At 42.7% G+C, this 23,819-nt stretch overlaps 1 protein-coding gene across 4 annotated transcripts in view; it reads right to left on the reverse strand.

The window, feature by feature from the left end:
- STK40 (serine/threonine kinase 40) overlaps positions 1-23,819 on the reverse strand; it is a 69,494-nt gene that overhangs the window by 10,213 nt on the left and 35,462 nt on the right. For 3 of the 4 annotated variants that reach the window (XM_033955389.1, XM_033955388.1, XM_033955391.1), the window contains 3 exons: positions 21,300-21,527; positions 16,674-16,726; positions 2,990-3,105 (listed from right to left, as the gene is read on the reverse strand). In XM_033955389.1, coding sequence (XP_033811280.1) covers positions 2,990-3,105; positions 16,674-16,726; positions 21,300-21,527 — 397 coding nt within the window. The remainder of the gene's footprint in view (positions 1-2,989; positions 3,106-16,673; positions 16,727-21,299; positions 21,528-23,819) is intronic. The other variant, XM_033955390.1, reaches the window with a different exon arrangement.

Raw genomic sequence — 23,819 nt, forward strand, 5'->3', positions numbered from 1 at the left:
TATCCCCGTACCTCTAGTTCACCGCCGCGAGCAAAAACTTCAATGTGCTCCGAGTGACTCCATCGTCTCCCCAGCTGATGTCACTTCCGGGTGCCGCGGATAGGAAATGACATCAGAGGGAGAGCCAACAGGGTTTCGAGGAGCCCGTTGAAGTTCTTGTTGCTTGTGGCGGGGAACAACTAGAGGAACGGGGAAGGGAAGGAGTGCAGGGCAGGGGGGATCGGGGAAGAAGCGGGGGTGGGGTGGGGCACCACTCTAGGTGCCTCTCACCCTTGCTAGGCCACTGTGTACCCTCAATGAGAGAGGAAGGAACCATGACTCTTCTTAGAGATGGCCCTGTTGGGGTAGAATAATTGGTCAGTGCTATTGCATCAGGAAAAGGAATCATTTGTTTTGGAAACCTCTTTAAAAAAACCAAAAACAAACAACCTTCCTGTTCCGAGACAGAATATTTTGTTAGCACCCACTGCTTCGATTGCTATCCACTGCATGGAAGCAGGAAGGAAGTCAACTCCTGGGTCTTGGCTTCTATTTGTGGTTTTGGTTAGTTTAAAGTTTGCTGTGCATATGTTTTTAATTTTGTACATCGCCTTTGGGAGGAACACTTAGATCCAGGAAGGCAATTAATAAGTTTGTAGAAATAAATAAATTAAAAACATCAACAGCTTAACCAAACATTTAAAAAATGTATGAGAAGTAAGACTTCCACTGTATGATTCCTAATTAGGAGAAAAGTACCACTAAATGTTAAATTATAATGATGCCACTACAGGAATGACCAGACTCTTCAAATCCTTCCCTTGTGCATGATAAAAACCTACTGTAAACATATGGCCTTTATCACTGTGTCACATGGGGCGGAGTCCACTCTGCTTTCAAACCATTTCAGAGGCACAATCATCCGATAAAGTGACCAATGAAAGCCTGCCTGAGGGGTTAGAAATAAACAAAGGTTGCAGCCTCCCTACCACAGACAAATGGGATTAAGTGTATGGTTTCCGTCCTGACTCACTTGGTGAGTCATCGCTGCAGTGTTTCACCAGTTCTAATTATGCTCAGCCCTGCACTAATTCACTCCAGCAGGAATTACCTTGCACTGTCAGAAGGCAGGCTCTTGCATTTTCAATCCTTGAAACCTGGACTTTTCTTGATTAAGGGCCTGTTCTTGTAAAAGACGTTGCAAATTTTTATACTCTGTTGTTTACCAATGGCCTGTTTATCAGGATAAAAATATGTTTTCTGACTGAGTGACACAGCCTTCTCCCGCTTGTAGCTCAAACACACACAACAGGAGAATTATTTGAAAATGAAACAAGTTATTGTGAGGCTGCTACTGAGTGGGAAGCATTGGCAGATTTGGTCTCCTCTTTCTAAATTCTAATCCACAAAAATGCTTCCTTATATTTTGACTTAGCTCACTCCTTTTTCAGTAGCAGCTCAAGGCAAGTGATGTGTCGTTACGGTCTGCTACTGTGCTGCCCTTGAGGGGATTACAAAGTGATATTATTTGTCCAAGGCCCAAAGCACATCGGTGGGATTTAATTCTGCCTTACTTGGTTTTCAGTCCACGGCTCCTCTGTTCCTTTACTGCCCTAAAGACATACAGCGCACTTCAGTTAAATGCAAGGCTTTGTAACTGAAACTGGAACTTGCATCTAACCAAGGGTAGCACCATTTTTGCATTAATCGCACACAAATGTAGTCGGGACAGCGTAGCACCATTTATTAGGGAGAGTGTGGCTCAGTGGTTAATGCTACAGCCTCAGCACCCTGAGGTTGTGGGTTGAAACCCACGCTGCTCCTTGTGACCCTGGGCAAGTCACTTAATCCCCCCATTGCCCAAGGTACATTAGAAAGATTGTGAGCCCACTGGCACAGACAGGGAAAAACGCTTGAGTACCTGAATAAACTCATGTAAACACTTCTGAGCTCCCTTGGGAGAAAAGTATAGAAAACTGAATAAATAAAAAAATAAATTATTGATAGAACACTAGTGGCGATGACACACCAATGAAAGAACAACAGGCGGGCTGGGCAGCTGAACAACTTGACTGTGTAGATAAACGGAGTGCCAGTCAAGTGTGTGCATATGTGCGAAGCATGTGTTTAAAGGCTGGTGTGATCATTAAAATCAATGGTCGAAAAACAGGACTGCTCTTATCTGATGTGCACATAATGGAAGTGCGCTGTATTTGGGGCAGCCTTGAGGGCTCTTGCCGCTTGACTTCAGCTGACTGTGGAAATTCATATCACAGTTCTAGTAATGACAGTGGACAGGACAAGGGTGAAAAGTGGGTTAACACCAAATTCACATGTGCTCGTCTGGTCTGAATTTCAACTGATGGGAGAAATAAGAGGCTCTATATCAGTGGTCTCAAACTCAAACCCTTTGCAGGGCCACATTTTGGATTTGTCGGTACTTAGAGGGCCTCAGAAAAAATAGTTAATGTCTTATTAAAGAAATGACAATTTTGCATGAGGTAAAACTCTTTATAGTTTATAAATCTTTCCTTTTGGCTAAATCTTAATAATAATATTGTAATTTATAGCTAAAGAGACATATCAAGAAACACTTTTTTTTACTTTTGTGATTATGATAAACGTACCAAGGGCCTCAAAATAGTACCTGGTGGGCCACATGTGGTCCCCGGGCCGCGAGTTTGAGACCACTGCTCTATATGTATGTTTCATGCAAATCCCTAAAGGCAGAGAAGAATGAAAATAAAAGTTTTCCTTACAATCATGGAGCACATCTTCCTTGGTCTGGCTGCAAAGGTGGACTGCACAATTAACCCCACACCTGATATTAGGACATTGTTTTTGCAGGTTGGACTATTACGGATAGCCTGGGAAAGCTACGCTAAAGGTTGGAGCACGAAGCTTGGATTGCTGAGAAAAGGCTAGCTCCATGTCAGAAGGGATAGAATGAGCCAGTCCTGGGTTTTACTTTGTTTCATGCAGGATTCCTATTCCCAGTTCAAGAACTTACTGCTCAGTACGTCAGGACTGATGTAGGCTGGGCTTCCTCGCTGGTCTTTCAATAGATCGTCTTCACTAACCAAGTGCTTTCCAAGGCAGAAGTTTGTGATAGTTATCCTATGAGTCCTGGGGGAGGAAGGGAAGGCAAGGGAAGAAGAAGAAGAAAAAAAAGCATTAGATACATCTTTAGATCCCCCTTTTCCACAAGGAGAAAGGAAGTAATTTTCCAGCAGGTCCATACAGGGAACCTTAAAAACCACATTAATTTTAACATGAAATCAAACTCAGAAAAAAACAAAATAATCAATGCAAATATGCATATTACTAATCCATTAGTCTCAAGAATTAAAAACTAAATTAAAAGGCTAAGCTTTACAATGTTTACAAAGTTCAACTTCTCCATAAAAAACAATTTCAGGACCCACACAGGAAAAAGCTTTTGACTCAACCTGATTTCTTTTAAAGGTGGTAAACAAATATGTTTATCTTGGGAAAATCCTAAGGCATCTATACTTGAAAGTCAACTTTTCAAAGGCAGTGGCAAATTTATGAACATCATTTTAAAACCCACCAATAAAACCTAGGTTTCTAACAAACTCCAATTTTCTACCATGTCCATTCTTTCCTGTACCTAAATTTTCCTAGAAATTGAGATTAGGTAAAAATCAGGTTGAAATCCTGGCCTGCTACCCACCAGCCTCTCAATCATGACCCTTTCCTGCTGCTTTGCAAAATGTCAAATTTGTTTCTCCAGATTTACATTACAATCCACAACTCTCAACACTGCAAATGTTCATTGTGTCACAAATTTTAACGAAGAATAATATACAAAATTTGACCAAGCATTTGTACCCATACACCTTTGCAAACCTCTTGTAAACACGTGTTTTGCAGGTTGGCTAAAAATGTCAGCGCTTGTTTACATCATTAAGAGATTACTGCTCATATTCTGCTGTCAGTATATTTCTAACACTATCATTAATTCTGTAATTTGGTCATTTTACTATTGTTAGGCTATTAATACAATTTAAGTTGTTTATATCATGCTATAGCCTTTATACATCACTTTGGGTGAATCTTCATTAAAAATAAAACAGAAAAGTGAAGGCAGATAAAGACCATATGGCCTAGCCAGCCTCCCTAACCATACCATCTACTATACCTTCTTCTCCTTAGAGATGCAGTGCACTTATCTCAAGTTTTCTTGAATTCAAATATAGTTTTCGCCTCCACCACATCCACTATCCTTTCTGTGAAAAAGTATTTTCTGAGGTTACTTCTTGGAACTTTTACCTTTATTCTATGCTCCCTCATTCCAGAGTTTCCTTTCAAATGATTTTCCTCATGCACATTTATGCAATGCAGTTATTTCAGTGTCTATCATATTGCCCCATCCTACCTTTCCTCCAAACTATACATATTGAGATATTTAAATCTCTCCTCATTCGTTTTATGATGAAGTCGCTTTTGAATTCTATACATTGTGTCTATCGTTTTAGAAGCTACCTGGACTGACAGGGGATTCTTCCAGTACTTAAGTAAGGCATCGTTCATGACTTTATGAAAAGGAACCTTAATGTATTCATTTGGTGGTGTTTCAAAGTCAAGAAGGTCAAATAGTTCAGAGAAAGGCTCCTCCTCTTTTTCAATTTTGATGGGCAAAGCCTGCCCCATCTGACTTACAAAGTCAGTAAAAGATAAGACGGGGGAAGGATCATAAGGTAGACCATAGGATTCTTCTGCAGAGTATTCTGGCAAGTTCGTATGTGAAAGGTTCGAGATATCAAATCAGACACTTTAAAGAACTCTTGAGAGGAGTGGTGACTGTGCTTTAAGCTACTTTGAGATGGAAGTCAGTGATTTGAGGCAGGGGATAAGTCCTGTACTGATGAAGATACATGCATAGAAAGGGTCTGTGCAGACTCTGATGTATGTCATTGAGTAGGAGTGTGTGACCTTGCTCTCGATTCATGCTTTGATGTAACCTTGGGTTGAGCTGAGGCATTCATGTTAATCTTTAAAGCCTGTGAAGACTGTAACCCCAAAAGCTCTTGTCTGAGCATAGCCCGGATCTCCTTCTGGAGAGACAATGAGGGTACTGAAGAGACATTTGAATGGAAGCAGTCTGCTGCATCGACTGTCTGGGTGTAGGAAACCTTGATGTCGAGGCCTGCCTACAAGGAAAGAACATCTGGATGGAAACAGAGAGATCCTCAGTGTGGCAATGCTTGGGAAGGTGCAGTGTATACCTAGAAGGGGAAAAATATTTGTGCTTCTTTCCTTCTTTCCCCGATGCTTGAGGCATAGATGAAGATGATGTAGAATTTTGCCTTTGTAAAAAGTGACGCCCAATGCTCTGGATGCAATCGACGTCAATGCTGATGACCGAGTCATAGAAGGCTGAGTGTTGTAATTTGAGTCTCCCGTCATGCTCGATGTCAATGCGGTACCAACAAGTTGTTTGAAATGAAGTTTTCAGGCTTTGAGTGACCTCTTTTGCATACAGAAGCAGAGGACACAGCTAATGTCCCAATGTTCAGGACCCAGACACTGAACATACGAATTATGTGGTACAGAGCCTGAAACGATCCAACTACACTGAGAACATTTCTTAAAGCCACTCGGTACCCTCCATGACATGGAGGGGAAAGTGGCGCCAGAAGCTCAAGTAACTAGGATGCCAAAAACAACTGATGTTCCTAGGAGAAAAAAAGAGCCCAGAGTGGCCCAAAGGTTGAAAAATTGATGAAAATTAATCAGTCAGGTAAAATACTCGAACACGAGAGGAAAATAATGAAAAATAAGTGTGGGAAGGCAGAATAAGGGCAAATGTTTGATGCGCTGAGAAAGAACTGATGAGAGAGCTTCTCAGCTTCATGGAAAATGAAGAACTGATGGTCTCACAATCTGACGTCTAGTGGGAAGGCACTGGCATGTGCACAGTGAAGTGACAGTGCACTTGGTAGTGTCTGTACTGTGTTCTGTGGATGATGTTACCCACATGTGAGAAAATATTTCCTGCTTGTCCTCGGAGAATTTACTTACCAAAGAAGTCAGACTCTTTATCTCTTCCTTACTTCTGCTTTTGTGGAGAGGGACCACATCCGCCCTTCTCCAATCCTCCAGTACCACTCCCAATTCTAGAGAAGCATTGAAAAGGTCAGCCAGAGGAGCCACCAGAATAGACAAATTTGTCCCCGCCGGAACTCAGTTTCCCTATTCCGTCCCTGTGAGTTTTTGTCGCTGTCCCTCTGCCTTAACCGCACAAGCCTCAAACACTTATGATTTTAAAGTGTTTGAAGCTTCTGCAGATGAGGATGGAGCTTGCAGGAATGGGGCAGAGACTGGAAAAGAACTCGATGGGATGGGGAAAAATTTGGCCTTCAGTATCTTTGGATATACACCATTGCAGCCAACTCCTCATGAACACAGTCTTCTGAAAATTGTTCAGGGTCTACCACTCCTCCCTCCCTAGTTGCATTTGTCCTCTGCAATCCTGCTCCCAGTAGAGAGCTGCACGGGGACGGCGGGGATCCCGCGGGTTCCCCCTTCGGGTCACGGGGATCCCGTGGGGATGCCCCCTAGGGTCGCAGAGATCCCGTGGGGACACCCCCTAGGGTCGTGGGGTTCCTGCGGGGTTGGATGCACTCGAGCCACAAGGCTCGTTTTCTTTTCCCTACCTGCTCTGCCACAGCACACAGCCGACCCGGAAGTCTTCCACGATGTCAGTGCTGACGTCGGAGGGAGGGCTTAAGCAAAGCCCTCCCTCCCTCCGACGTCAGCGCTGACATCGGGAAGACCTCTAGTCGGCTGTGTGCTGCGGCAGGGCAGTAAAAATTCAAGGCAGTGGCGTATCAAGGGGGGGCGGTCCGCCCTGGGGTAGCCTTTTACTTATTCCCTTTTTCTCATTGTTAGACCTTTGCATGCCTGGCTTCTCATGTTCAGAACACAAGGCTTTGTGGATTTTGGGATGCGTGTGGGGTGGTTATATAAAAACTTTTTTGTTATGTTAACTTGCTGAGCTGGGGAAAATATGAAATTTATTTTGCAGTTTAACTTTCTCTTCATTTATTTTTTAATTTTGTGTGTGCCATGCTTTGCTGTATTACAGGAAGGCAGTTTATTTAATCTGTGTATGGACCATTTCTCTCTCTCGGGATTCATTCCATTATTTGCCTTTATTGTCCATGTTTGTCTCATAGGCAGAGTTTGCATTGTTCAGTGGAACACATGTGGAAAAGGATTTTGTTGAAGCTCCATCCCAGATGCTGGAGAACTGGGTTTGGAGGAGCGAGCCACTTCAGCGCATGTCCAGGCATTATAGAACTGAAAGGACATGGGGAAGACAGAGGGGGGAGAAGGATGCTGAAAGCACATGGGGAAGACAGAGGGAGGAGAAGGACGCTGACAGGACATGGGGAAGATGGGGGGGAGAAGGACGCTGAAAGGAAATGGGGAAGAGAGAGAGTGGGGAGAAGATGCTTAAGGGAAATGGGGAAGAGAGAGTGGGGAGAAGACGCTGGCAGGGAAGAAGACAGAGATGCCAGACTATGGGGGGAGCGAAGGAAAAAAGATGGGTGCCAGACCAATTTGGAAGGGGGGAGAAAGGGAGAGGCACAGTAACAGAGCAAATGGAAGACACAGAGAGAAGAGAGATAGTGGATGGAAAGAATTGAATGAGAACATGAGGAAAGCAGAAACCAGGCAACAAAGGTAGGAAAAAAATTCTATTTCTTTTTTTTTTTTTCTTCAGCATAAAGTAGTATATTAGTTGTGTTGATAAAAATTTATAAACATTAGAGGCTCTAGTAGAAACCTGTTTACAAAGTATGTATTCTTCCCAATTAATATTTCCAAATTAATAAAGTCTCTTTGCTTATTTGTAAATGGATTTCTACCAGAGCCTTTAATTCAATAGCATAATTAAATGAAATAACTATTTCTGAAGTTTATAGGGACGGGCGGGGACGGAGGGGATTCCTCGCGGGGATGGGTGGGGACGGAGGGGATTCTTCACGGGGACGGGTGGGATTTCTGACCCCGCGCAACTCTCTAGCTCCCAGCCCTTCAGCTGTGAACATAGAACATAAATAATCATTAAGCAATTCAGCCTTATCTTTTATCACCTTCTATATATTCCTCTCCTTTATCCTTGAGTCTCAAAATTCCACTTTTGACTTCCTTTTATCACTAACATATGAAAAAAAAGTCTTCCCCCCCTCACCATGTTGGCTGTTTTTTCTTCCGTTGTATCTTTGCTTTCCTGACTACTTGACCAGCTTCTCTTATCTTTTCCAGATATTTTTGCCTGTCTTCCTTTTTCAGTCATCTTTTGTATTTTATGAAAGCTAACCTCTTTTTCCTTATCTTTTCAGCTAATACTTTTAAGAACCAAAGCAGCCTTCATTTCCTCTTTTGCTTACTTTCCATACAAAATGGTTTGCTGCTTCTTTCAGTTTTGTTCAGACAAGAGATGCACAACTTTGCAAGTTTTATGTTTTTATAGTCCTTGGGGAAGCAGCCTAAACAACACTTGTTTAAGGGGCACTGAGCTTTGTAGGTAATGCTGAAAAACCCTTTAGTGCAAGGAAAAGTTTGCTCTCTTATCAGTTCTTCACTTGGCGGATTTGATCAAATTATTTTTTTGTTTCTTGGTATGGAGCAGGAAAAAATGTCTTTCGTGACTTCCCTATCCACGAACTACTAATGAGACCAGAAACATCTCAGTATTTTTCAAGTTCAGAATCTGTGACAATAAACTTTTAACAGAGAACGGTATTCTGTATTCTCCTAGTTTTGACTATTTGGATGTCCCTTTAGTTTGACAGGGTTCAAGCAAGGAATGAGTCCCATTCTAGCAGGGCAGTAAACCAGGATTGGTTGTGAATGAGTCACTCCAAGGTCCCTTCTGGCTGCTCTTCCGTTTCCCTCTTCTAAGAACTTGGTATGATACTCCCACACAAAAAACCGCCCCCTTCCCCCCAAGCCTTCACTACAATACATTTCACTTTTTCCAGAAAAAGTTAAGACACTTAACTTTGGCTATTCTTGTAAATTTCCCTCTCTGACACTTAAGAGGTTCTTTCCACTGTTCCCAGAAACATTAAAAAAAAAAAAGTGTCATGTACTAACAAGTTATTAAAACGAATGTTAACTCTTGATTTCAAACAACAAAGTAAATTCACCTTTACTTTATTTTGTTGGGATCTCTATAGCTGGTGCAGCAGAACAAATTTGACTGCTGCTTGTCTTCATCCCTTGAACTTTTTTGTGGGGCCCCCCTCTGCTGCCCCCTATCTTCTCTCTCTCATGGAATTAGACTGAGTGTCCACATCCAGCTTCCTTTCCAACTACAGATGCCACCAAAAGACTAGGATTTATTTTTAGCATTTATATACCACTTATAGTCTAAATGGATTACATTCAGGTACTCGAGCATCTTTCCCTCTCTGTCCTGGTAGGCTCACACTCTATCTAATGTACCTGGGGCAATGGGGGATGAAATGACTTGCCAAGACCACAAGGAGCAGCATGGGATTTGAACCCACAACCTCAAGGTGTTGAGGCTGTAGCTCTAACCACTGCACCACACACTACCACTGAGCAAAACCTTACCTTCCCCCCTCCCCAACAGTATAACTCTAGCAGTGCCATACCTTGCTGAGGCTAGGGGGTTAAGCTTTACTCCCTCCCAAACACCCCACCAGGGTTCTTGCTAGAAATGTTAAGACACTTCTACCCCCTTCAAAACTAGAAATGCAAAATAAATAAGAGGTAAGGGAAGAAAAACTAAGGGCTCCTTTTACAAAGTCACATTAGCGGATTTATCGCACGCGACTTTTTATCACACCCTAGCCGAAAAACTACCACCTGCTCAAGAAGCCGGCAGTTTAGCACGCATTATTACGCGGCTTTGTAAAAGGAGCCCTAAGTCTTATGAATCACTACCAAAAGCTTCAGAAATGGAAAGAAAACTGTGGTATACATTAGATTTATAAATCAATTATCTTCATAAATCTAAAAGTCATTATCCCCTGCTGAGCCAAATGAAAGAGCAAAGAAAACAACCCAGCTGCTGGTGCAAGTTCCTTTTCCTTTTTAACTAATCATGGGGAACAGCTGATAGTCACTTAGAAGAACATGGAGTAAGTGATCTTCAAAGGCTACTGTTGGAGCAGGGATTTAGAGTATCCTGAAAGAGGATGTGGAAAAGGACAAACCAGCTTAGGTGGATGTAAACAAAGAACAAATCTAATTCCAAATTACCTGAGCGTTAACAAGGGAGCTGTGAACAGAAACACCAGAGTAACCCATGGTGCAGAGCTAATGGCAAGAACTGCCATGTAACTTGTCCTTTTTTTTTAAACCCTTAAATTAGATCTTCTATTCCCCAGCCATGAATAATATTCTCATTCGCAAATTCTAAAGTCATTAAAATATAAGCTACTAAGGCCTAGATTCATGAACCTGCCCGATTAGGCCCGATCCGGGCAGGTCTGACAAAAATTCACAAAATGGAAACATTAAAATGAGAGCGCTTGGAGGAACGCCCTCATCTGGCCTACACGGATCACTATTGTGCGATCCCGCGCAGGTCTGCGCATGCTCAAGACCCCTGTGAGACGCAAGTTTTTAAAATTTTAACTTTTTTAAAACTTTTGTAGCCCAGTGAGCCCTTGGTTTTAACCCACTTTAAACCCACGGGTTAAAACCACAGGCTCGTAGTGTGGGGCAGAGCAGGGCGGCATTCGGGGCGAGCAGGCAGGAGACAGATGGAGCAGAGCAAGGCGGCATTCGGGGTGAGCAGGCAGGAGTCAGATGGTGCAGAGCAAGACAGCATTCGGGGCGAGCAGAAAGGAGAAAGATGGGGCAGATTAAGGCGGCATTCGGGGCAAGCAGGCAGGAGACAGATGGGGCAGAGCAGGAGGGCGTGCAGAGAGCAGGAGAGTCGAAAAGACGTTTTCGACTGGTTCCCAGCAGTCGCTTCTTGCATTGATCGGCCAGCACAAAATTTCTTTGGGGAATCGCGTCCCTGTCTACTTTGCTTGCGTTTTCCCTCATTTGCATGCACGGATTGGAAGCGGATCGCAGAAGAGGTAAGTGAATCAGGCCGGAGGGAAATTTGGTCGTAAAGGGGTCGCAAACCGATCGGTTTGCTTTATGAATCTAGCCCTAAGAGACAGTGGAAGATCTACAAGAGCAGGGGACTGTCCATTTAAATGGCAGATGAAATAAAATGTGAACAAAGGCATAGTAAGATATTAAGCGGAGACTGCCCTAGGCATCAGTCAACCTTTTTGGATCATTTAACTAAAGTGACATGGTGCAGGGGCACTGTAGAAATAATGCACAGGTAGAATTATAAATAATGCAAATTTTATAACAAGGGAACAAAACATGGAAAATTAATTTGGAGACATTATGAATTGAATGTGTGAATATTAAGTCAGGAATTCTTAAAGTACAGTAAATAATGAGGGTCTCCTAGGAAAGGTAAAGGGTCATGGTTTTGATATACTGCCTTTCAGTGGTATACCCAAGTGGTTTATAGTTATTATTTGCAGGTACTTTCTCTAAACCCTAGTGGGCTACTATCTATCCTCCTAACACATCCACTGGTGGAGTAGCTGCCTCGTGGTTAGAGAAACAGGGAAACCATTGTTCGAAGTTCACTGATATTCATTAGTTAAGTCACGTAATCCTTCATTGCCTCAGATACAAAGATTATAAACCCTCCAGGGAGAGAATCTCGGGGAGGAGTCAAGATGGCTGACGGATCTTGACGATGGTTTTTTTCGCTCCAGTGAATTTTTCCTAGTGTGGCTTACCTTATTGTTATATCTTTCAGAACTCTTTTTTTCTTGAAGTTACTTCAAATGCCACATTCCAAAAGGAAGGGGGTGGTGAGAGGCGTGGTACCGCCGGCTTCTCATCCTCTCCAGTTCAACAGACGATTCCCTTAGCTTCTGGATTGACAAGCCGTCACCAACCCTCAGCTGGATATTAGGAGGGTGGGTTCTGCATTGGAGTCGAGTGAGGGAGCGGTCGACTCCCAAGAATATGAAAAAACTCTTTCGCCTCCGATGACAAATGTGCCACCTTGACCAGCTGAAGCGCGAAGCACAGTGTCGAGCCCTGGGGGAGTCAGGAGTTAATCCTGGGCAGGACTTCACTCTCAAAGGAGCTGCATGGTGAAGAAAGCATCCATGAGGCTGGGAATTCAGAGTTGGAGCCTGCAGTAACCTTGGGGACACTTCTTGTGGCTATAAGGAAGTTTGATGCAATGGTCAGAAAAACCCCTCAAGATATGGAGGTACTTGTTTCAAAGGCTGATGCCTTTTCTTTGAATTTAGACAGAGTTCATCAAGACTGTATGGAGAAAATTCATATTAAGCGTATTACTTTGAAAAGAGTTTCAACGGTGATAAAAGATCAGAAATTTCATGAAAAATTGAACAAATAGAGAACTTTAATAGATGATTGAATCTTAGAGTGTTAAATTGTCCCAAAATTTTGGGTATGTCTCCCAAAGAAGTCTTTTAAAAATTTTTAAAAGAAAATTTGAAATTTCCTTTGGACGGTATTCCGCCTATCAGCAAGGACAAATCTGAGGGAAACTGGAAAGAACACAGAAAGTATCAGAAGGAATGTCATCGTGTGGTTCGAAAAGCCAAAAAAGAGTATGAAGAGAGGCTAGCCAGGGAAGCACGAAATTTCAAGCCGTTCTTTAGATATATTAAAGGGAAACAGCCAGCTAGGGAAGAAGTGGGACCACTGGACGACAGAGACTGGAAGGGAGCGGTGAAGGAAGAGAATGAGGTCGCAGAAAGACTTAACATGTTCTTTTCATCGGTATTTACAAGCGAAGACACAACCAACATACCGGAACCTGAACAAATCTTCAAGGGAAACCAAGCACAAAAGTTAACATCCATGGAAGTGAGCCTTGATGAGGTGCGCAGGCAGATAGAAAAATTAAAAACTGACAAATCGCCGGGCCCAGATGGAATCCATCCAAGGGTTCTGAAGGAACTAAAAGAGGAAATAGCGGAACTACTGCAGCAAATTTGCAACCTATCTCTGAAAACAGGTGTGATTCCGGAGGATTGGAAGATAGCCAACGTAACGCCCATCTTTAAAAAGGGATCAAGAGGGGACCCGGGAAACTACAGACCGGTGAGTCTGACCTCGGTTCCGGGGAAAATGGCGGAAGCACTGATAAAAGAAAACATCGATGAACATTTTGAAAGAAACGAACTTCTGAAAACCAGCCAACATGGTTTCTGCAGGGGAAGATCGTGCCTAACTAACTTACTGCACTTCTTCGAAGGAATTAACAAACAAATGGACAGAGGAGACCCCATAGACATCATATACCTAGATTTCCAGAAAGCCTTTGACAAGGTGCCTCATGAACGTCTACTCCGGAAACTGAAGAACCATGGGGTGGACGGAGACGTGCATAGATGGATCAGAAACTGGTTAGAAGGTAGGAAACAGAGGGTAGGGGTGAAGGGCCACTACTCAGACTAGAGAAAGGTCACGAGTGGTGTTCCGCAGGGCTCGGTGCTCGGGCCACTGCTTTTTAACATATTCATAAATGATCTAGAAACAGGGACGAAGTGTGAGATAATAAAATTTGCGGACGACACCAAACTATTTAGTAGAGCTCGGACAAAGGAGGACTGCGAAGAATTGCAAAGAGACTTGGACAAACTAGGGGAATGGGCAGAGAGATGGCAGATGAAATTCAATGTTGGGAAGTGTAAAGTATTGCATGTGGGAAGCAAAAACTCGAGGTATAATTATGCGATGGGAGGGAAGTTTTTGAATGAGAGTGCCCAAGAAAGGGACTTGGAGGTGATGGTAGACATGACAATGAAGCCGACAGCACAGTGCGCAGCTGCCGCTAAGAGAGCGAATAGAATGCTAGGTATAATCAAGAAAGGTATTACAACCAGAACGAAAGAAGTTATCCTGCCGCTGTATCGGGCAATGGTGCGCCCGCATCTTGAGTACTGCGTCCAGTATTGGTCACCGTACCTTAAGAAGGATATGGCATTGCTCGAGAGAGTTCAGAGGAGAGCAACACGACTGATTAAGGGGATGGAAAGCCTTTCATATGCTGAGAGATTGGAAAAACTGGGACTCTTTTCCCTAGAAAAGAGAAGATTAAGAGGGGATATGATAGAGACTTACAAGATCATGAAGGGCATTGAGAGAGTAGAGAGGGACAGATTCTTCAAACTTTCAGAGAATAAAAAAACAAGAGGGCATTCGGAAAAGTTGAAAGGAGGCAAATTCAAAACTAATGCTAGGAAGTTCTTCTTTACACAACGGGTGGTGGACACCTGGAATACAATTCCAGAGGAAGTTATAGGGCAGAGTACAGTACTGGGGTTTAAGAAAGGTTTGGACAAATTCCTGCTGGAAAAGGGGATAGAGGGGTATAGATAGAAATTTACTGCACAGGTCCTGAACCTGTTGGGCCGCCGCGTGAGCGGACTGCTGGGCGCGATGGACCTCGGGTCTGACCCAGCGGAGGCATTTCTTATGTTCTTATGTTCTTACTAAAGATAAAAGGATTGAAATAGGAGATCAATTAGTAAATGATGTATGATCATATGGAGTCGGTAAAAAAATCTACAGGGTAAGTGGAGAGGGACAGATTCTTCAAACTTTCAAAAACTACAAGAACCAGAGGGCATGCTAGGAAGTTCTTCTTCACCCAAAGGGTGGTGGACACCTGGAATGCGCTTCCAGAGGGTGTGATAGGACAGAGTACGGTATTGGGGTTCAAGAAGGGATTGGATAACTTCCTGAAGGAAAAGGGGATAGAAGGGTATAGCTAGAGGATTACTATACAGGTCCTAGACCTGATGGGCTGCCATGTGAGCAGACTGCTGGGCATGATGGACCTCTGGTCTGACCCAGCAGAGGCACTGCTTATGTTCTTATGTATTACAGCTATTCTAGAAGATTCTCTCTCTGAAGTTAAAGATCAGGCTACTCTTATTGTGAATTCTGTTTTTGAACAAGACCTGAGTTCAATAATGAGGATATACTTTAAAAATAGTGCTGCTCCTTTTTGTATTCGACCCATGAGAGACAGAGAGAATTCTTGGTTATGAGAGAGGAAACAAGAAAATTAGGAGCGACATTTTTGCTTGCTTATCCATGCAAATATGTGATTAAATATTTAAGTTTGAGATATGTGTTTTTCTTGCCTGAGCACCTGAGGTCCTTTTTAGATCTCAAGAAGTTAACGGTTGATGCTACATGAAGTGGAATGGATAGAATAGACCGAGGTTAATCTGTCGTAGCTAATTTCCTGAAATGCTGTTTATTATAAATTCCCCCTTAGTTCTAATCTCCCCCCCCTCTATTCTATTTTATAGTGGTCTGAGGAAGAGCCTACATTTCAATTGGTTTGTTCCTCGTTTGTAATTCCTAATTGTAAGAATTCTAATGGAAGTATGTTTAGGTTGATTTAAGATTTGATCTACCGCTCCTGCATTTTACTGACCTAAGCAGTTTACAATGTATCAAACTAAAACGAAATTAGGGACTTGAGAAAAACGACCCTATCTGTCCCAAAGGCTAAAGGACCTGATGAACTAAAAATCAGCAAGTAGGCACTGAATTGCTTGAACAAGTCTTGTACTTGGAATTATTTCTTAACCCCACCTTTTACAAAACCACGGAAGCGGTTTTTAGCGCAGGCTGGCGCATGAGTGCTCTGCGCTACTCCCGACGCTCATAGAACACTCACCCCCCTCTTCTACGAAATTGCGCTAGCAGTTTTGAGCACAGAGAGCCACGCTGAATGGCCCATGCTACTCCTAACGCTCATTGAGTTCCTATGAGTGTCGGGAGAAGCGTGGGCCATTCAGCGCGGCTCCCTGCGCTAGAAACTGCTAATGCAGTTTCATAGAAGAGGGGGGGGGTGAGTGTTGGGAGTAGCGCAGAGTATTCAGTGTGCCGGTCTGCAATTAAAAAAACTCCGCTTTTGTGGTTTTGTAAAAGAGGGGGTAAATAAATAAAAATAAAGTTAAATAAATAAACCCTCCAGGGGTAGAGAAATACATTTGGGTACAATGGGTAACTCTCCTTAAGCCAGCAGTGAAAAGGTGTGATCTGAATTCTGAATAAATAAACGAATGAACAATGCCTCCAGCCACCTGATATTTCTATTCTACACTTCTCCCTCCGTATCCACGGTGGTTAGGGGCAGAGTCAGCCCACGAATATAAAAAAAAAAATGCAAATAATATTCAGGCCAGTTCTGCCCCTAACCCCCGCCTTCCCCCGGCTATTTTAAGCCCTGTAAGTCCCCCCCTTAAGCCTTACCTGGTGGTCTAGCTGGTTTTTGGGCAGGAGCGATCTTCCCATGCCCCTGCCTCGTGCAGATCACTCACAAAAAATGGCTGCCTTGAGCTCCCATAGCCTCTCGAGCCATCTCCTGTGAGCGATCTGCACGGGGCAGGAGCGTGGGAAGATTGCTCCTGCCCCGAAAACCCACTAGAGCACCAGGTAAGGCTTAAGGGGGGGCTTACAGGGCTTATAATAGCCCGAAAAAAGAAAAATAAATTTTTGGTTTAAAATCGTGAATAAGTGAATCCGTAGATTCGGAAACCGCGAATACGGACGGGGAAGTGTACATGTATAGCTTGAAGAGGAAACAGACTGCTTACCTTTTATTTAACACCATGTTGCCCAATTTCAGGTCTCTGTGTACAATATTTTTCTGCAAATTGAAAGTTTAAAACATCTATAAAATTCCATGATAAACAGTAAAACCTCTCATCCATTTTCACTCTAATCTTAAGTTGCAAAACATGTATTTATCTCGTCGTGAATGCGCTGGCATTAAGAGAAAAAAAATTCAGGTTTCTGTGTGTCTAAGTGTTCCCTGTGGAACCTTCACTAAAAAGATAAACATCTGGTCCAACAGCTGGAATCAGATACCATATAATCCTGTGATTCAGCTCAAACGCCACAAGCATTTCTGACTATGTCTTTCCTGCAATACTTACAAAACTCAGGCCAGGATTCTCAAAAAAAACGCATTAAAAACTGATGGGGCACCAACACATGCAATCTTGCAGCGAATTCAAAAGCACGAGTCATTCTCAAAAAACTGCTCATATAAATGAGGTCAGCAGCCAGTAGCGAACATTCGCTAAATTTACATGTGTCGAGTCGCCACCGATAGTGGTCGGCACATGCGCAGAAAAGAGGTGTGAATGTGTGCATGTGCCAGGAAAGCAACGCAACACAATAATCACAGCATGAGCAGTTCATTTTGCAAAGCCCAACGTGAAAATAAAGCAAGAAAAGGAGAGAAGCAACGTCGGCTTTTAACAAGGCGCATAAAACATGGCTCTCTCTCCCAACAGCTACTATAATTTGTTTTTTTAATGTAAAATTTTATCATGAATCACAACCAAAAACATATAAGATGTGGGTATTATACACCACTCAAGAAGCGTGTTTTTAACCTCTCCCACAAAAAAAAAAAAATAACTACAGTTTATGAGAATCATGTAACTTTTTTTTTTCATTAGCCAATGTAAAACACACACCAAAAGATGCACTTTTAACAGTGTTGGCACTGTACCGGCACCCCCGGACCAGTTGCTGATTTTTGTCGCCAAAAGCCGACACCACTCTTAGAAAATGGCTCTGTGATTTTCAATAATCCACCGGAGTGCTCATTTCAATGCTGAAGAGCCCATTTGCATGTCATTGTCGGAGACTGCTAGAAATCTTGCTAAAAACAGAGATAAGCCATTTTGATAATACGCCGCTGAAATGCGTGTAGGCTAAACCATCGGAAAACAGTTTAATGATGGCGTTAAAGTTTTGAGAATCTGGCTCTCAGTTTTTGAAAAGCAGATTAAAAGTGTAACTGCAATATCTCTGTATACTTAGCCACTGCATGAAAACCATATGGAATGCCACCGCAAGGTTTTTATGAAGGTAAAGACATGTATTTTTTTAAAATCCACAATGGTACAGTCCCACTGCAGCACGGTCTCATTTCTCTAAATGACATTGCATGTAAGAGAAAAGAATGCCAAAGGAAATGGGTAAACAGTTGCGTGCTCACAAATAATGTAACAGGAAAGATATTTAAAGAGAATAAATGCTGAGAATAAATGCAGAATCTTATTGCTTAAAAGATCACACGCTTTTAATTTCAGAGATAATCTTGATCTGATAAAGGACCAGATTCACTAAAGATAGCGATTCAATCGCTGTTGGCTGATTCTCTGGCCGATTTAAAAACAGCGATTGATTCACTATCATTTTTGCATGCAAATGATTTGCACAGAGGTGCAAATCATTTGCATACAAACTCCCTGACTCAATCGCTCAGTGAGTGATTAAGTCGGTGCAGAGCCCTGACAGCAGTGACAGGAGAAGCAGGGGGGGGGGGAGAGGGAGGGTGGTCTCCGCTGGCAGGAGGGATTGGGCATCCCTCCTGCCATTCTTTGGTGTCGGGCGTCTGCTGTCAGGGCTTGTGCTGTTTTTTTTGTTTTTTTAATAGCACAGATATTTTGCGTGTATTATACCCTTCCCAATGACCCACGACAAACCCCCTCCCTCCTTCCCTGAACCAAATAAAATGCCCCCGCTGCAAAACTTATGGCAGGAGGGATGCCCCTCCTGTCACCAGACACCACTCCGCTGCCGCCACCGCACTATTAAATATGACAGCAGGGATGCCCACTCCCTCCTGCCACCACCCGCCTTAGCTCCTCCCCTTGTATCCAGGATACAGAGGAAGTCTAAGAGAGTCCCCGATTGGCTCAGATGCTTAAGACCCTGCCGAAGGGCAGGGTCTTGAGGCATCTGAGCCAATTAGGGCCTTAGGCTCCTCCCAATGCATCAGATGATACACGGGGAGGGGCCTAAGACCTACATTGCAGACATAACGGGGGGGGGAGGGGAGAGGGAGGGTGGTCTCCGCTGGCAGGAGGGATTGGGCATCCCTCCTGCCATTCTTTGGTGTCGGGCGTCTGGTGGCAGGAGGGAGTGGGCATCCCTCCTGCCATAAGTTCGGCGGGGGCATTATTTTTATTTGGGGAGGGAGGGAAGAAGGGAGAGGTTTGTTGTGGGTTGTTGGGGAGGGCTTTTCATTTTTTTTTATTGGGCAGATATTTTGCATGTGTAATTCATGCAAAATATCTGTGCCATTAAAAAAATGAACACCCTCCACCCCTCCCCCGGCAGACCTGTTGGTAGCACAGTTACCGACAGGTCCGCAGCAGCTGGGCTTTAGGATCGTAAAACCCGATGCAAAATAGCCAAGCAAATGTTAGTAAATCAATTACTTTGCTATTTTGCATGAGGTTTTACTCATTTGCTTGGGTTGGTCTGGATCGAAAAATACACAGTTGGCCATTTAGTGAGTCTTTTAGCGACAATCGCTGACTTTTGTGAATCGGGGCCAAAGTCTCTTTCCTTCAGAACTACAATGCAGTTCTAACATTGCCACCCACAGCTATAAGACAAAGTTACGCACATCATATATTCGTAGGCAGTTAATTAAAACAAACAAACAAATGCAACAGCACAGAAAATGCCCCATGATGGGTGCCTGGTAGTATTTCTGTGTGGAAAGTTTGAAAAGGAGAAAACAAGAGATGAAGTCATTTGTGATCATCATTCAATTAGAAGGCTGGATCAAGAGCAATAAAGGCTCGTTCTTATATTGGAGGTCTCTTTTTTCTCCACTATTTTTAGTGATCTAATCCTATATGTGATACAGTGATCTTTGATCATAGCTGTCTTCTACTATATTTTGTTGATATTTCTAGTTATTTTAAAGTCAGAAAAACTAGTATACTGTACATAAGTGCAGTCAAGGTGTTGAACTGTGTTGAGAGATTGTGTCAAATCATCTTGGGCCCTTCTCTGAAGAGTTTCTTTCACACGGTACATATAAAAATCTCTCTAAGCATTTATAACATGCGCAGAGAGACACTGAACTAAAGAGTTATCAAAACACAGTTTCTCTGGTTTCCATTTAAGAATTTTGCTCAAGACATAGGACAGAACCAAAAAGCTTATAGAACATTAGTGTCATCTTTTTTTTTTATTTTAAGGGGGGAGACAACAGTTTTCTCCCGCTCTTTTATACTTTCAGCTCAGCTAGAATCAGATGTAGAATCCGTGACCATAAGTCATCATTTGAAACTGGCCAGGGAGTTTTTTCCCTTATTTTATACCCCTTTCCAATCTGATTTAGTCTAGTCATGGCAAGAGTAGTCCTCAGCTATTGCGGTGGAAGTGGGATGGAGGACCACCACCAGGGATACTGTATATTCATTCAAAGAACCAAAATTATGGGCCCTAGATCTAGCCATCAGATACTACCATTGCGAGATGACTGATTCCCTTCTCTCTAGGGGCTGTGAACGCTGCATCCACAGATCTGAAAGCCCTGATTGAACTGGGAATTAAACCCAACATTGCAATGTGCAGCACTGTCACTGGGCCGGTTTGTGTTTTGAATCATTCATTTCCGATTCCTTTTTCTAATCTTAAGGGATATGAGCTATTCTATTTGCTTAGTCTGACTGATCTGAACATTTGTGCTTTGCTGAATTTATGCTCAAGTGCCTCACTGCTGAACATACAGATTTATCTGATGAATCAGAGCTGTCCTTATGGCACTCCGACACTCATGCCAAAACATTTATCATCTTAGCTACACCACCAGTTCAAAGTGAAGGGATCGGCCTCAAGGAAAGCTTGATATTTGGAGGATTTTAGTCACAGCTGACTTTACCCTACTACTTCAAACTCTCTTGGGATCTACATCTCCCTGTGTCTCTGGAGGGCAGTGTGGTATAGTGGTTAGAGCTCCAGCCTCAGCACCCTGAGGTCGTGGGTTCAAACCCTGTGCAAGTCACTTAATCCTCCACTGCCACAGGTACGTTAGATAGGCTAAGAGCCAACTGGGACAGATGGGGAAAATGCTTGAAGTACCTGTATGTAAATCACTTTGAGTGTGGTTGTAAAACTATAAAAAGGCGGCATACAAGTCCCCATCCCTTTCCCCTTCTTCTAAATATATTGACAATATGGGATCGGATATCAAATACAGATGGGAAAAATGGGGTCAGTCTTCTACAAGCTTTAAACATTAATAAACATTCTCTTAAAATATGAGGGGTAACTATTCCTGCTATTTAAGCACCCCAAATAACTGAAGCAGCTGTAGGTGCTCTCTACTGACATGCCTTAAAAATACTGTTAGAAAGTTAATTGCCTAACACAGCAGGGGGAAAATCCTTCTTTGGACTTACTTTGTGTAATGCCTCGACTACCCTAACCACATCGTAGAAGATCACCACAGTTTCTCGTTCGCCAAGTCTCTTCTCTTTAATAACATAATGTTGCAGATTTATCAGATCTGCAGTTTTATCACTGAAATCATGCGCACAGAGGCAGTCCAGTACTAAGCAAATCCGTTTCTTCATTTTTCGGACCAGCTTATTGGTTTCTACATCTTCAATTATTTCACAAGTTCGATCCTGAAAGGCAGGAGATAGAAAAGTGGAGAAAAGCAGATACATAAAAACAATGCCTTGCTTATAACCAAAACCCAAGGATATTTATGGCATGGCGATGACCTGATTTTCAGGAAACTCTTCAGATAAAAATAAATCATATAACACCTTTATATTTATGGCTTCTTTTTTCAAACTGGATCAGATCTAAATTCACTAGTGTTGGCTCATAGGGCATGCCTCCTTATTTGAGTCCAGCGATGGATGCTGAGATCTGAATGCTCTCATAGATTGACTATTCTGACACTTAAACAGTCCCACTAGGCTTCTACGCATGTCAGTGCTTTTTTTGGAAAGCGCCAATTGGAATCAACTTCCTATGGCACATTGGGTGTAAGAAACCCTATCGGTATATAAGAAGCAATTGGAAACAAATTTCTTTGTTGGGGTATTTCGAATATCAGGTTGGGTGGGAGCTGGGGTGGATATCTGTAAGATGCCGCTAAGATGTTTTTATCTTTAAGTCATTTTAGATATCTTAAGATGTAATTAGAGGATTTGAAATGTTTTAGGAACTGTAGAATGTTTATTATAGGGATGTATGCTCTTGTATGCATGCTATAGGTCTGTTGCAAAATGCAGCAGTTAGACTAATCTTTGGACTAAAGAAATTTGACCACATGACACCCTACTACCGGCAGCTACATTGGCTGCCGATGGAGGCACACGTAAAGTTCAAATTTGCCTGTTTCTGCTTTAAAGCATTACACGGACTTGCCCCTAAATACATTACTGACCTTTTCTCCTTCTCAGCCAACAGACACAAGAGAAGTTCACATTCCAACTTCGTTTCCCCCCCAGTGAGAGGTTGCAAACTGAAAAAACACCATGAACACCTTCTCTCACACCAAGCAGCATCATGGGGTAAAGACCTAGAACAATTACTTTTGCCCTCTACTTATGAGGAATTTAGGAAACGTCTAAAAACACACCTGTTCCTAAAACATCTTGACAACTGATCCACTTATCTCTTTCCTCTCAATAGCGACTAACTGTCCTTTTGATCACTTTTCTCCTCAACAATGAATTTCCTGTCTTATTACTTCTCTTTCTTCTTCCCCTCTTGAAGTCAGTCAATTTGTACCTCTGCTTAATCTTTTGTAAACCGCATAGAACTTCACGGTAATGCGGTATATAAGCTGTTATTATTATTATTTTCTAATTACCATGGAACTGTGATCAATTACGGCTAGGTGATAAAGAAAATTTCAATAAATTGCAAAGTCTAAAAATGGAAATGCAGAATTTCAGCTTTGATAACCCAGATGTCAGACAGCTTAAAAGGCTCTTCTGGAAGTGCTGCAACATGGATGTGATCTCTGCTAAACTTATTGTTTCCTCTTGGACTGCAGTAGTTACTGTGGAGGGGCAAGTGCCAGAAAGGTAAGGTGTGAAGCTGCCTGGCAATCAGAAGAAGTTTCCAAATTGTTGGTTAATAAAAAAAGGTCGTTTCCCTTATACCAAATTTGTCGCACACTATTTGTGTGGATGTATGTGTCCTGTGCATGAGACCTCTGGGTCAGATTCAAGCACCATTTTAACAAATCTATAATGTATAACTTCATGGTGTGACCTCACCTTGAGTATTGGGTGCAGCTCTGGTCATTGTACTTCAAAGTATAGAGGAATTAGAAAAGGTTCAAAGAAGGGTGACCAAAATGATTAGTTGTAGAAGCGGCACTAATTAGTGGAACAAGGGACTGCATGCTGCTGTTACGACTAAAAAGAAGTTTGAATTTACCACTTTTGTAACATCGCATTCATACACCACGTGGTTCTTTTAGCACCCAACTCAGCCCCTGGAAGGGGCAAAACTTGACTGTGTCAGGCTACTGTCCATTTTAAGTGTAGTTTATCAAGAAATATTTTCTGAAAGGACTTTTTTTTTTTTTTTTTATCACATTAGACTCCATGCCAGATACTAGCCACACTATCATCTGGTGAGCATGCGGGAAGAAAGTAGGAAAACATCACCACCGCACGCTCTTCTGCATAAACAAGAAATACCACTACTTCAAAACATTCAGGAGCTAATTCTAAAAACAGGGTCCCAATTGTAGGTAGCGAAAGGCATCCTACCGTCATCTAATGGACCAATTGGGATGCACTTTTTTCTAAAAAAATAGATGCAGCGGATGATGCCTACAATGTAGGAATCTGACTCGCGCCTACAGAAGTGCCAAAGCCTGGCGTAGGCGTGGCCTTAGGAGTCTGTAGGTGTGCCTAGGTGCTTCTGTAGGCACAAGTCAGACACCT

Source organism: Geotrypetes seraphini, chromosome 8 (assembly GCF_902459505.1).
Source record: "Geotrypetes seraphini chromosome 8, aGeoSer1.1, whole genome shotgun sequence".
Classification (NCBI taxonomy): domain Eukaryota; kingdom Metazoa; phylum Chordata; class Amphibia; order Gymnophiona; family Dermophiidae; genus Geotrypetes; species Geotrypetes seraphini.